This window comes from Cheilinus undulatus, linkage group 9 (assembly GCF_018320785.1).
Source record: "Cheilinus undulatus linkage group 9, ASM1832078v1, whole genome shotgun sequence".
Taxonomy (NCBI): domain Eukaryota; kingdom Metazoa; phylum Chordata; class Actinopteri; order Labriformes; family Labridae; genus Cheilinus; species Cheilinus undulatus.
Window position 1 is genome coordinate 1,256,736 of NC_054873.1, and position 13,854 is coordinate 1,270,589.

The following is a 13,854-nucleotide window of genomic DNA, read 5'->3' on the forward strand; positions in this document are numbered from 1 at the left end:
TCTGAGAGACGAGACCGGGCCGGCTCGCCGTCTGCTCGGGACGCCTCTGTCTCTCTTCAGGACTCCTCAGGAGCCAGCGTTAACTTCCTGCTTCAGAGTCGGCGTTGCTAGGCAACAGATGGGCTTTATCTTCGACTGTAGAATCAAACATCCGAGCTTTTCTCCACGACAATGAGCCGTTTGATTGTTAATCAGCAGCAGACGCTGCCAATCAGACGACAGCAGCCACATTATTGATTATTGATCAGTGAGAAGGATGTCAGCAGTTATGATCCAGACATGTATGATCCAGACATGTATGATCCAGGCATGTATGATCCAGGTATGTATGATCCACACGTGTGTGATCCAGACATGTATGATCCAGACATGTATGATCCACGTTTGTATGATCCAGACATGTATGATCCAGGTATGTATGATCCACACGTGTGTGATCCAGACATGTATGATCCAGACATGTATGATCCACGTTTGTATGATCCAGACATGTATGATCCAGGCATGTATGATCCAGGCTTGTATGATCCAGGTGTGTATGATCCAGGTGTGTATGATCCAAACATGTGTGATCCAGACATGTATGATCCAGACATTTAAGATCCAGACATGTATGATCCAGACATGTATGATCCACATTTGTATGATCCAGACATGTATGATCCAGGCATGTATGATCCAGGCATGTATGATCCAGGCGTGTATGATCCAGACATGTGTGATCCAGACATGTATGATCCAGACATGTATGATCCAGGCGTGTATGATCCAGGCGTGTAAGATCCAGGCGTGTATGATCCACACGTGTGTGATCTAGACATGTGTGATCCAGATGTGTATGATCCAGGCATTTAAGATCCAGACATGTATGATCCAGACATGTATGATCCACATTTGTATGATCCAGACATGTATGATCCAGGCATGTATGATCCAGGCATGTATGATCCAGGCGTGTATGATCCAGACATGTGTGATCCAGACATGTATGATCCAGACATGTATGATCCAGGCGTGTATGATCCAGGCGTGTAAGATCCAGGCGTGTATGATCCACACGTGTGTGATCTAGACATGTGTGATCCAGATGTGTATGATCCAGGCATTTAAGATCCAGACATGTATGATCCAGACATGTATGATCCAGGCATGTATGATCCAGGTATGTATGATCCACACGTGTGTGATCCAGACATGTATGATCCAGACATGTATGATCCACGTTTGTATGATCCAGACATGTATGATCCAGGTATGTATGATCCACACGTGTGTGATCCAGACATGTATGATCCAGACATGTATGATCCACGTTTGTATGATCCAGACTTGTATGATCCAGGCATGTATGATCCAGGCTTGTATGATCCAGGTGTGTATGATCCAGGTGTGTATGATCCAAACATGTGTGATCCAGACATGTATGATCCAGGCATTTAAGATCCAGACATGTATGATCCAGACATGTATGATCCACATTTGTATGATCCAGACATGTATGATCCAGGCATGTATGATCCAGGCATGTATGATCCAGGCGTGTATGATCCAGACATGTGTGATCCAGACATGTATGATCCAGACATGTATGATCCAGGCGTGTATGATCCAGGCGTGTAAGATCCAGGCGTGTATGATCCACACGTGTGTGATCTAGACATGTGTGATCCAGATGTGTATGATCCAGGCATTTAAGATCCAGACATGTATGATCCAGACATGTATGATCCACATTTGTATGATCCAGACATGTATGATCCAGGCATGTATGATCCAGGCATGTATGATCCAGGCGTGTATGATCCAGACATGTGTGATCCAGACATGTATGATCCAGACATGTATGATCCAGGCGTGTATGATCCAGGCGTGTAAGATCCAGGCGTGTATGATCCACACGTGTGTGATCTAGACATGTGTGATCCAGATGTGTATGATCCAGGCATTTAAGATCCAGACATGTATGATCCAGACATGTATGATCCACATTTGTATGATCCAGGCGTGTATGATCCAGGCATGTGTGATCCAGACATGTATGATCCAGAAATGTATGATCCAGGCGTGTATGATCCAGGCGTGTAAGATCCAGGCGTGTATGATCCAGACGTGTGATCCAGATGTGTGTGATCCAGGCGTGTATGATCCAGACATGTATGATCCAGGCGTGTATGATCCAGGCGTGTAAGATCCAGGCGTGTATGATCCACACGTGTGTGATCTAGACATGTGTGATCCAGATGTGTATGATCCAGGCATTTAAGATCCAGACATGTATGATCCAGACATGTATGATCCACATTTGTATGATCCAGGCGTGTATGATCCAGACATGTGTGATCCAGACATGTATGATCCAGACATGTATGATCCAGGCGTGTATGATCCAGGCGTGTAAGATCCAGGCGTGTATGATCCAGACGTGTGATCCAGATGTGTGTGATCCAGGCGTGTATGATCCACACGTGTATGATCCAGGCATGTGTGATCCAGGTATGTATGATCCACACGTGTGTGATCCAGACATGTATGATCCAGACATGTATGATCCAGGCATGTATGATCCAGGCATGTATGATCCAGGCTTGTATGATCCAGGTTTGTGTGATCCAGACATGTATGATCCAGGCATGTATGATCCAGACATGTGTGATCCAGGCATTTATGATCCAGACGTGTATGATCCAGGCGTGTATGATCCAGGCATGTATGATCCAGGCATGTATGATCCAGACATGTATGATCCAGACACGTATGATTCAGGCGTGTATGATCCAGACTTGTGTGATCTAGGCATGTATGATCCAGGCATGCATGATCCAGACATGTGTGATCCAGGCATTTATGATCCAGACGTGTATGATCCAGGCGTGTATGATCCAGGTTTGTGTGATCCAGACATGTGTGATCCAGGCATGTATGATCCAGACGTGTATGATCCAGGCATGTATGATCCAGACATGTATGATCCAGGCTTGTGTGATCCAGACATGTATGATCCAGGCATGCATGATCCAGACATGTGTGATCCAGGCATTTATGATCCAGACATGTATGATCCGGGCGTGTATGATCCAGGTTTGTGTGATCCAGACATGTGTGATCCAGGCATTTATGATCCAGACGTGTATGATCCAGGCGTGTATGATCCAGGTTTGTGTGATCCAGACATGTGTGATCCAGGCATTTATGATCCAGACGTGTATGATCCAGGCGTGTATGATCCAGGTTTGTGTGATCCAGACATGTGTGATCCAGGCATTTATGATCCAGGCGTGTATGATCCAGGCTTGTGTGATCCAGACATGTATGATCCAGGCATGCATGATCCAGACATGTGTGATCCAGGCATTTATGATCCAGACGTGTATGATCCAGGCGTGTATGATCCAGGCTTGTGTGATCCAGACATGTATGATCCAGGCATGTATGATCCAGACATTTGTGATCCAGGCATTTATGATCCAGACGTGTATGATCCAGGCGTGTATGATCCAGTTATGTATGATCCAGGCGTGTATGATCCAGGCATGTATGATCCAGGCATGTATGATCCAGACATGTATGATCCAGACACGTATGATTCAGGCGTGTATGATCCAGACTTGTGTGATCCAGGCATGTATGATCCAGGCTTGTATGATCCAGGGGTGTATGATCCAGGTTTGTATGATCCAGACATGTATGATTCAGGCGTGTATGATCCAGGCGTGTATGATCCAGGCGTGTATGATCCAGGTTTGTATGATCCAGACATGTATGATCCAGACATGTATGATCCAGCAGCTGTGCATGGTGGAACATCAAAACCTGCAGCAACAAAGACTCTGCTCTGCCTCTTATCTATTTTTTTATTTTTGATCTCTCACTAAAAGAACCATCTAGAAGTTCAATGAGAAAAAAGCAAAGCAACATAAAAGCCTTTAAAAGCATCAGTCAGCTTCATTAGATTTACTCCAGCATTTAAACAAGAACATTTCTCCTCTTTTTTTACCTCAGACCGTAGAAAATACCAGATAAAGTCTGAATCTGTCAGCTGTTGATTCCTGACGCCCCAGACAGAAGCTCACAGCCACATGTCAGAGGATTATCTCACATCCATCGGGGCTACAGCCCATAGACGGTGTTTGATTAGGCCTTTCAAAATAAAACTCAGACTGTGATTGGACCAGGGTTCTGTCACATTCATTTTGGGCCGATCAGAACTTGACTTAGTGGGTGTAAACTCCGTAACGTGACCTGGGTCCAGTGGAGTCAGCCGGTAGATTAAACTGGTTCTCTGCGCCACTTTAATAAAGTTCTGATCAGACCGCTGCTGTCGCTGCATCCACGCTCGTCTCCTCACCATCCTATCACCAGAGAGGGAAAAGAGAAACTGCATCTGATCCTCTGTTAAAGTTTTAATTTAACCTTTATTTAACCATGTTAGTCACCTGTTAAAGTCTTAAAACTATCCTCTAACTTTACTACTTCAACCTCCTAACGTCCCTATATTATCGTCTTCTTAGGTGTAAAGCTCTCTGTTAGAGGACTGAATGAAGCCTGTAGAGGTGTCGCTCTGCTCGCCGTTATTGTGCCGCCATTGTTTACAGGATTGGAGTCACTTCAACTAAACCACACCTGTAGCTCCTCCTCTTTCTCCTCTAATGATGCTGATTGGTCCCTCAGTCTCTGACCAGGAACATCCAATCAGCTTGAAGCGATTTGCTTTCACTGATTTATAAACAAACTAAGGATCAGGTTTTCTTGTGTTTATTCTGCAGGTTTTCTCACAGACAAACTGACGTTCTCCTATGTGCTCCTGACTTTTATTAAAAACCAGGCTGCCGTAGTTTTAAGCAGGCTTCAGTTAAATTTTGACTGAAATGATGTCAAAGTTTGTTTTTCTGATATGAGACGACCATTGGTTAATTCATCGCTGACAAAGCTTCATGATTGTTCGTCCTTATGGGCCAGAAACCCGGGATCTTGTCTATAAACGCCTGGATGTCTTTGAGTTTTTGTGATTTAGTGTGAGACAGAAACATTAAAACAGTTTAGATCTCTCTCAGTCAGACACGTTATTGTAAAAGAGGAGAAAACAACCAGACATGAATACCGAGTCACTGCAAACAGACTTCTGTATAGAAATGCTGCTGTCTGAGTGTCTGAAACAATATTTGTCCTGATTCAACCTCCCCTCCCTCCCTCCCTCCCTCCCTATCCTCATCTCCTCTCCTTCCTCATCTTGTTTCCTCCTCTTCCTCCTCTGGTCCTGCAGAAAAAGGTGGTGGAGCAGCTGAGGAAGGAGCTGCTGGTGAAGCAGGAGCCCGAGGCGAAGCTGCAGTTGCACGTCCAGACTCCACCAGTAGGCGGCGACATCAAGCCAGCCAACCTGCTGCAGAGCCAGCAGATACCAGGAGGACTGCAGCAGGTAGGAAACACTCTCTCTGCTGCAGCTGTGCTTCACTTTAGTAAGGAAAGAGCCTTTTCTACGGTGGGCCTGAAGGGAAACTGAAAAAAACACGTACAAAATATTTCTCAAAAAGCAAAATTATTTCAGGAGACTCAAACATTTGATCAAGCACACAAAAATCATTAAAAGAGAAAATACATTTCATTTAATGCAAATTAAAAGAAAATGTAAAAAAGTGTTTAAAAAAAAACAAAAACATTGAATGAATCAGGTGAAAAAATGTAAACAGATGGACAAAAATTTGTTGAAGTGCAAAACCATTTTATCAAAGTGCAAAAACATTAGATGACATACCAAAACTTTTTATGGTAAGCTCAAAACTTTTTATTGAAGTGCAAAACCATTTTATAAAACACAGAAACATTTATTCACACAGAAGCATGTCATGAAATGCAACAAATATCTAATAAAACATAAAAGCATTTTCCTGAAAGACAACAGCTATTTAAAAACATTTGATGCACAAAAAACATTGAGAACAAAAACATCTGTTTGAAATTTTCAGGTTCAAAAATGTTTTATAAAAGCGCAAAAACATTTTTATGAATACAAGAACAGTTGATTGAAGCGTAACATTTTTTTTATGAAATGCAAAATCGTTTTAAATGCACAGAAATTTCATGAATTGTAAAGCCCTTTTTATTAAACACAAAAAAAATATTTATTGAAGTGCAAAAAAATTTCCTGAACTACAGAAATATTTAATGGAAGCATGAAAATTAATCAAATGCGAAAAGAAAAATATTGCAAAAACTTTTCACTAACACGCAACAGCATTTCATCAAAATCAATTTTTTAAAATTGAAATGCAAAAAATTTTCTTGAAACAAAACAACATTTAAAAAAATGCAGAAACATTTTTATGAGGCCCAAAGACTTTTATTGAAGCGCCAAAAAGAAAAACTTTTAAAAAATCATGAAGCCCATAAACATTTTGCAGAAACTCAAAAATTTCTTAAAAAGCAGAATTATGTCATGAAAAACCAAAGAATTCCAGGAACTATGAAAATTTGTTTCCATGCTCAATTAAATTATTTTGTGTTTTATGAAATGTTTTTTTCTTTTGACCTTCAGGGCCACCGTACTTTAGTCTTTTTCATGATAAGATAGATGTTTGATCAGAGCTGATGTCAGGAGTTTTTCTTTTTTTCTTTTTTTCTTTTTTTCTGGACAGTTTAATGGAATTGTTTTTGCATTCTTCCGTGTTAAATTTTTAATTTTTCAGTCATATTTTGGATCAAATACAGAAAAGTGACTTATATTTTATAAAACATTAATAAAAATGAAGCGACATCACATTTCAGAAATACCGACATGCTCATAAATGTTTGAAATGTTTTCTGTAACTTTTCTTAAATGTGTTAAAACATTGATAAATGTCACTGTCAGCTGCTCACCCTCTAGCCTTGCTCTCATTGGTCAGTTTCTCCCTGGACAGACGCTGACGGTCACGCCGGTCCTCACCACGAAGACTCTACCTCTGGTGCTGAAAGCTGCCGCGGCGCCCGCCCTACCCGGCTCTGTCCTGCCACAACGCCCGCCCACTGTTGCTATGGTAACCACAGCTATCACCAAACCCGACGCGCAGAACGCTCCCATCAACCTGCAGGTGGCCAGCAAGCTGACCAATCAGAGTCCAGAGCCTGTGCGACTCGTGTCCAAGAACGCCATGGTGGTAAGAGCCTCAGCCCCGCCCCCTGCTGTCTGGTCTTTGTCATTACCCTCCTTTAATCTGATTGGACAGTTAGAGTTACCATGTGTAGAAGAGAGATGATCTGATTGGACAGTTAGTTATCATGTGATCTGCTGTGGGGTTTTTAAAGTCCCGGCTCTTAGAGGTTTTTAAATGTCCCTGATCTACGTGAAGCATGATGCGGGGCGTGCGCGGTGGCGGTAAACTCTGTAGCTGAAACAGCGTTCGTGCTGATGTAACGGAGACGTGAAAGAGAAACAGGATGGTCGCTTTGTGCCGAGGTCAGACTCCACCATCTTTATGTCTGTCACCATGGTCACCAGCGTCTCTACGCCTCATCCTACAGAAACCGCCGCAGACCTTCCACGCTACTTTCCTGTTCCCCAGCTGGAAACGTGAAGACGCAGAACCAGCAGGCTGTAGTCTGGTTTGATCCGTCATGGTTGACTCTGCTTTAACTCCAACATTAGGATAGTTTGTTTAGGGCTGGGTAATTAATCGCAAATTAGATGAAATCCTGATATGGCATGCTGCAATTTTCAAATCACAGACAGTGCAGAATTTCTTTAAGTGGCAAAATACCCGCCTGATACCATCTTTTTGTATTTATTTTTCTTCATCAAAATGAGAACAATATGAGAAATGACCATCCCCTTTTATATCGCCATAATGTTGCAGCAGTTTTTCTCTGCTGCTGATGAGAAATGAAACAGAGACATCTGCCGGCCGACAAAAAGGTTTAATGTCCTCGCAAGGAATGGTCAATCATCACACACGAGCAGTTCACGAGAATGAAGAGAGACCCAGAATGCAGCAGCAATGACGTGGTTCCTGCAGGGACAGCTCAGGACTAGCAGTCCTTTTCAGTCTCAGTTCTCAGCTTTAGCAGGTCCAGGGTCTGGGGGGTGGGGGGTGGAAAAGGAGGTAGCCTAGTTAATCAAGTCAGTCAAGTCACAGTTCACTATAACAAATGATTTGACCCCTTTTTCTTTTATTTTTTTCCATTTTAGATTTTCTACTTTTTATGTTTTTCTCTTTTATTCCCCCTTTTTTTAAATATATTTTCATGATTTTAAAGATTTTTTTTTTGGTGGTTTTATGTTTTCTGTGAACTATGTTCCTCTTGTTGGAGAGAATTAAAAAATTCTTAAAATCCAAGACTCAATGATAAAAGACTTCTCTGTCAGATTTCTTAAAAATCCTAAAATTATCATATAAGTTTTAATAAAAACATCCAGAAATCTAAAAACAAGTGTAGTTCATCCTGGTTTAAAACAGTAAAATTAGTAAAATTTGTAGTCCTGTCTTTAGTTAAAAGATAATACAAAACTCGTGATAAAAAATACAATTCCTGTTTTGTCTTAACAACCTAAGAAAACTAAAACCATGTCATCAATTAAATTAAGAGTTAATTAAAACCAATTAAAACTGAGAGTGGGGTGCTACAGAGACCCAGAACATGGGGAGACTAAGATGTTTAGCAATGATATCCCTGCTGTGTAAAAGTCCCCATTGAAACCCAGTCAAACCACTTCTTCTGATCCATACACCATTACGGCATGAATCATGCTTTTTCTGGTTTCTGGGCTTCATTTGAGAGTCGGGGCTTTACATTTGCACCTGGACCCTGTGACGTCACTTTTACCATATATGGGCGAGGGCAGGAAATCCATGTTTGTTCCACCAGATTTCAGTGTTCTACTGCCCTCTGCTCCCCTCCTCACTAACTCTCTGAGGTTTGGTTTGAGTGCAGATCAGTGTGTGAGTCTGTGAGTGTGTCTGTGCAATCATCAGAAAATAAGTTATCTCATTTTCATGTAGTAACTTGCAAAAAAATCATTTTTGTGTATTTTGCATCTAAAAATGCAGTGACATCATCAATGAAACATGGCATTTAAAGGGTTAAATAAATTAAAATGAATGAGTATTTGACATTTACGGTTAGGGCTGACCTTAAATGAGAAAAAGATCATTGAATAACAGTAAAGCAATTTTGGAATGTATGATATTTAGAACAAGATTTAAAGGTGTGCATTTATGTGCAGAAGGGTGAAAAACGTGAGTATTTTAGAATTACTGACCTCACAAAAAAATAATAATGCATTTTAACCAATGATGCTACTAATCAATGACACATGCCAGGCTGCAGTCATCCATAAATAAGTTATTCACTTTCAGTGTAGTATCTGCAAAAACATCCATTTGTGTTTTTTTCATCAAAACATTTTGCTTGTTTACATTAAAAACATGGTAATTAAAGGGTTAAAAGATATGCCAATTATTGAGTATTTGGTATTTTTGTTAATGGCACAAGTTGATAAAACAAGGAAAAAATTAAACAATTAAAAATAAACTAATATAACTTTTATTTACAGTAATAACACCCCCCACCCACCCCCGCATTTTTTGCACACTAGGAGGAAAATGAGGCAGCAATTTGTAGGAATACCAGAGGGTTAAAAATGCCCAAATGGTGTAGTCCAGTGCTGCAAAATAATAAGTACAAAGTAAAAAAAGTTGCCCATGTATTAAGGAAATTATGGTTGAAAAGTCTGATAAAATGCATAGATATTTGTTAAAATGATGCAACATTTGTTGGAGGGCTAGCCGGTTAAGGGGGACCCTGTATACATTTTTCTCAGGGCCCATAATCCCTAGCTACGCCCCTGGGTGCAGCAGCCAGTCAGGTCCATGGGAACCCCTCAGTACTGAAACTGTGTGAGTTAACAGAAGTGTAAAATCGTGCTGCATTACACAGGATGAACCCGTCCCTTCTAAAGATCACCTGGACCGGGCTGAATCCTAACAAGTGTGGTCTGACCTCGGTGTAAGGAGACGGCTTCATCAGAGTTCGCCTGTAGGATTTCCTCTGCTCTGTAGTCGATAGGATAGAACTACAGGAATACTCTCCTTAGAGGATGGTGCGGTGGAGTCTGGAGCGTCCACATCCGTGCCGCTCTTCTTATTTTTTAGAACTTTTCTGGAGCGTTTATATGGAGACGTTACAGGGACACTCATCTTCCTCCTTAAACCATCAGTGTACATGAGCCTACAGTAGAGCAGACTTGTCAGTGGCACAGTTCCACATGTGCTGTGGTTTTGTCTCAGATGCAGGCCACCACCACCTCCGCCCAGCCAATCAAAGTTCCTCAGTTTGTCCCTCCTCCTAGAATGACGCCTCGACCCACCTATCAGCCACAGGTGCGTCCCTGTAAGCCCCGCCTCCAAACCCTAACCCCCTGAGATCGTTGTGTGACTGGCTCTTTGTCCAGCAGAGGGCAGCAGTGCACCAAAGCAAACACTCACGCCTTGCTCCGTGGCACTAAAACATTGTTTGCTCTGTGCTGCCTCTACTCATTTTCTCCTCTCGTTGTCGTTTTTTTCATTTTCCGACTGATCGGGTTGTTTTCAAGGTTTCCTGCCTGTGAATGTGAGCGTGAGCGTGTTTTACCTTCTGTGCTGAGAGCTTGTTTTCCTGCAGCTTCTTGGTATTTTGTGTTTCTGGCTGTTGATGTGTTTTAACCCTTTCAGTGACACATGTTGGTGATGTTTGTCTGTGCTGAGTAACACCACTGAGAGCTCTGACACACTCTAGATGAAGATCGGTTCAGGTGAAAGCCGGACTAAAGGTGAAGGTCTAACGTGTGCTTTACTCAGGAGATATCTAGCCAATCAGGTGGTGTTGTGGGCGGGGCGTCAGGAGAGTGAAAGCAGCCAGAGGGGGAAACCGTCCTAGCAGAGCTAAAGTAGCTTCAGCATCAGTGATCAGCCTGATACAGACTGTGGGGTAGATGCAGGTTATCATCCCCAGCAATCAGCCAGGTTTATCACCAGTACACCCGAAATATCTTCACACTCTCACACCACTGTGTGCATCACTAGAGACCGTACACAATCAGTACAGCGGTATAAGATGTGATTATAGATAACAAAAGCCGCTTAAACATTAAAGACAAAAACTTTTCAATGAAACACAAAAACATTAAATGAAGTGCAAAAAAATTCCTTGAAGCACAGAAACATTTTATGAAAAAACTCATGATAAAGTACAAAAACATTTTAATGAGGCACAAAAACATTCTAATGAAGCGCAAAAACATTTTAATGAAGCGTAAAAACTTTTTAATGAGGGGCAAACACATATGAATGGAGTGCAAAAACATTCTAATGAAGCGCAAAAACAATTTTAAAACCTTAAAAACATTTTAATGAAGCGCAAAAATTTTTTACTGAAGCGCAAAAACATTTTACAAAATGCAAAAAAAATTCTGATATGCTTAAAACATTTTAGTGAAGCGCAAAAATATGTTGATGAAATCGAAATGCAAAAATATTTCAAAAAACAAAAAAAAAACACAGTACTGCAAAAACATTATAATTAAGCGCAAAAGGTTTTAATAAGGCACAAAAACATTTTAATGAAGCACAAAAACATTTTAATGAAGCGCAACAACATTTTAAAGAAGCTTTTAAAATATTTTAATGACAAGCAAAAACATTTTGATGAAGAGCAAAAACATTTAAACAAAGTGCCAAAACATTTTAATGAAGTGCAAAAACATTTTAAAGAAGCACAAAAACATTTTAAAGATACGAAAAAACATTTTAATGAAGCGCAATAACATTTTTATTAAAGTGCAAAATAAATTCAATAAGGTGTAAAAACATTTTAACAAAGTGCCAAAACATTTTACTGTAGCCCAAAAAAATTTTAATGAGGCACAAAAAAAAATTTCACAAGAAGCAGAAAAAAAAATCTGAAATGCAAAAAACATTTTAGTGAAGCACAAAAGCTTTTTATTGAAGTGCAAAAACATTTTAAAGAAGTGGAAAAACATTTTAACGAAGTGCAAGAACATTTTAACGAAGTACAAAAACATTTTAAAGAAGCGCAAAAACATTTTTAATAAGTGCAAAAACATTTTAATGAGGCACAAAAAACATTCGCAAAAAGCAGAAAAAAAATCTGAAATGCAAAAACCATTTTAGTGAAGCACAAATATATTGATGAAACTGAAATAAAAAAACATTTCAGAAAAACACAAAAAAAAATCTGTAATGCAAAAACATTTTAATGAAGCGCAAAAATGTTTTCTGAAAAGCAAAAGTATTTTACTGAAGTGCAAAAACAATTTAATGAAGTGCAACATTTAATCCACATTGCCTGTAATGCAATCGACCAAAAACAGTGGGCTGTAAGAGCTTAATAAGATTTTGCAGAGCACGCCTCAGATCAGAACAGGCAGGGATGAGAAAGTGAATCTGCTGCCTGAAAGACTAAAACAAAGATCCAGGATTCTCTCTGGGTCTTCAAGCACCAGAAAGTCTGGAGCCAAAAATGAGTCGTGCAGAATGCCAGCTACACAAAAAACATGACCGATCTCCAAGGATGGCAAGAAAACAAGAGTGTTACCTTCTTAGATCTTTACCTAAGTGTAAGCAGAACTAGTGGTGTGTAGATTTACTCAGGTAAGAGTTAAAAGTCCCTTCAGCAGAGGTCAAAGGCTGGAAAATATCAGAAATAAAGGGTTAAATCAGTAATATTTAGGAAGACAGCACTCAGTCTGAGGCAGAGCTTCACAGTGGTGTTACCAGGCAATGTTGGCTCATTTCCTTATCCTTTTCTGATTGGCTGTCTATCGTTACCAGGTCAGGCCCAAACTGGCCACGCCCACCAACGTCCCCATCGCCCCAGCCCCTCCCCCTCCCATGATGGCGGCCCCCCAGCTCCTCCAGAGGCCCGTCATGTTGGCCACCAAGCTGTCATCCTCCCTGTCCTCCTCGGCTCCCATTCATCAAGTCCGCATCGTGAACGGACAGCCGTGCAGCAAGACCGGCTCGACGCCGCTGACGGGCATCGTCATCACCACGCCCGTCTCCGCTAGCTCCGCCAGACTCGCCAGCCCAGCCCAGGCGCCTACCCCAATCCCCACCCCTATCTCCACCCCTACCCCCATCCTCACCCCTACTCCAGCCCAGCCCCAGCCGATCCAGATCAGCAGCCTGACCCCTGAGCCCAAGGTAAGACGACCACCGAGACTCTCCTTCCACAGACTCAACACGCTGTTTGATCAGTGAATAAAGGAAACCTTTACCCTGTTCTCCACACGTCCTCAGTCCTCTTTAAGACCAGTCCCAGATCACCGAGCCGATTCCTGGCCTTCATGACTGTCTGATTTATTTCCTCCTCTCTAAACCTTTTCTACTTTCTTTGGTTTAATCTTTCACCGACTCTCAGCAGACTGTTAAACCTGGAGGAGCAGAGAAGGCCGTCGTCAGCCTCCCCTCGTCCTCCACTCCCCCGCTGTCTCCTCCACCTCCCCCCAGACCCAAGAAAGAGGAGAACCCAGAGGTACGGCGTGGTAGGACACATTCTGACTGTCTTGGGTGACAGATTCTGATAATAACGCTGTCTCTATGTCCTCCAGAAACTGGCTTTCATGGTGTCTTTGGGCCTGGTAACACACGACCACTTAGAAGGTGAGACTGATGGAGGATCTGCTGTTAGTCCTGGTTCTTCTGCAGCCGTTATGGTTTTACATTAAATGTTTGTTTGATTGCAGAAATTCAGAGCAAACGACAGGAGAGGAAGAGGAGAACGACAGCTAACCCAGTGTACAGCGGCGCCGTGTTTGAACCTGAGGTAACGAAGAACTCATTCATTTGGATGCAGATTCGTTATTTCAAGACTTCCACTTCCTGAATG

At 41.7% G+C, this 13,854-nt stretch overlaps 1 protein-coding gene across 6 annotated transcripts in view; it reads left to right on the forward strand.

The window, feature by feature from the left end:
• phf21ab (PHD finger protein 21Ab) overlaps positions 1-13,854 on the forward strand; it is a 70,440-nt gene that overhangs the window by 33,883 nt on the left and 22,703 nt on the right. For 2 of the 6 annotated variants that reach the window (XM_041795526.1, XM_041795527.1), the window contains exons 7-13: positions 5,261-5,413; positions 6,879-7,130; positions 10,257-10,349; positions 12,798-13,169; positions 13,387-13,500; positions 13,577-13,628; positions 13,712-13,791. In XM_041795526.1, coding sequence (XP_041651460.1) covers positions 5,261-5,413; positions 6,879-7,130; positions 10,257-10,349; positions 12,798-13,169; positions 13,387-13,500; positions 13,577-13,628; positions 13,712-13,791 — 1,116 coding nt within the window. The remainder of the gene's footprint in view (positions 1-5,260; positions 5,414-6,878; positions 7,131-10,256; positions 10,350-12,797; positions 13,170-13,386; positions 13,501-13,576; positions 13,629-13,711; positions 13,792-13,854) is intronic. The other 4 variants (XM_041795528.1, XM_041795529.1, XM_041795530.1 and 1 more) reach the window with 4 other exon arrangements.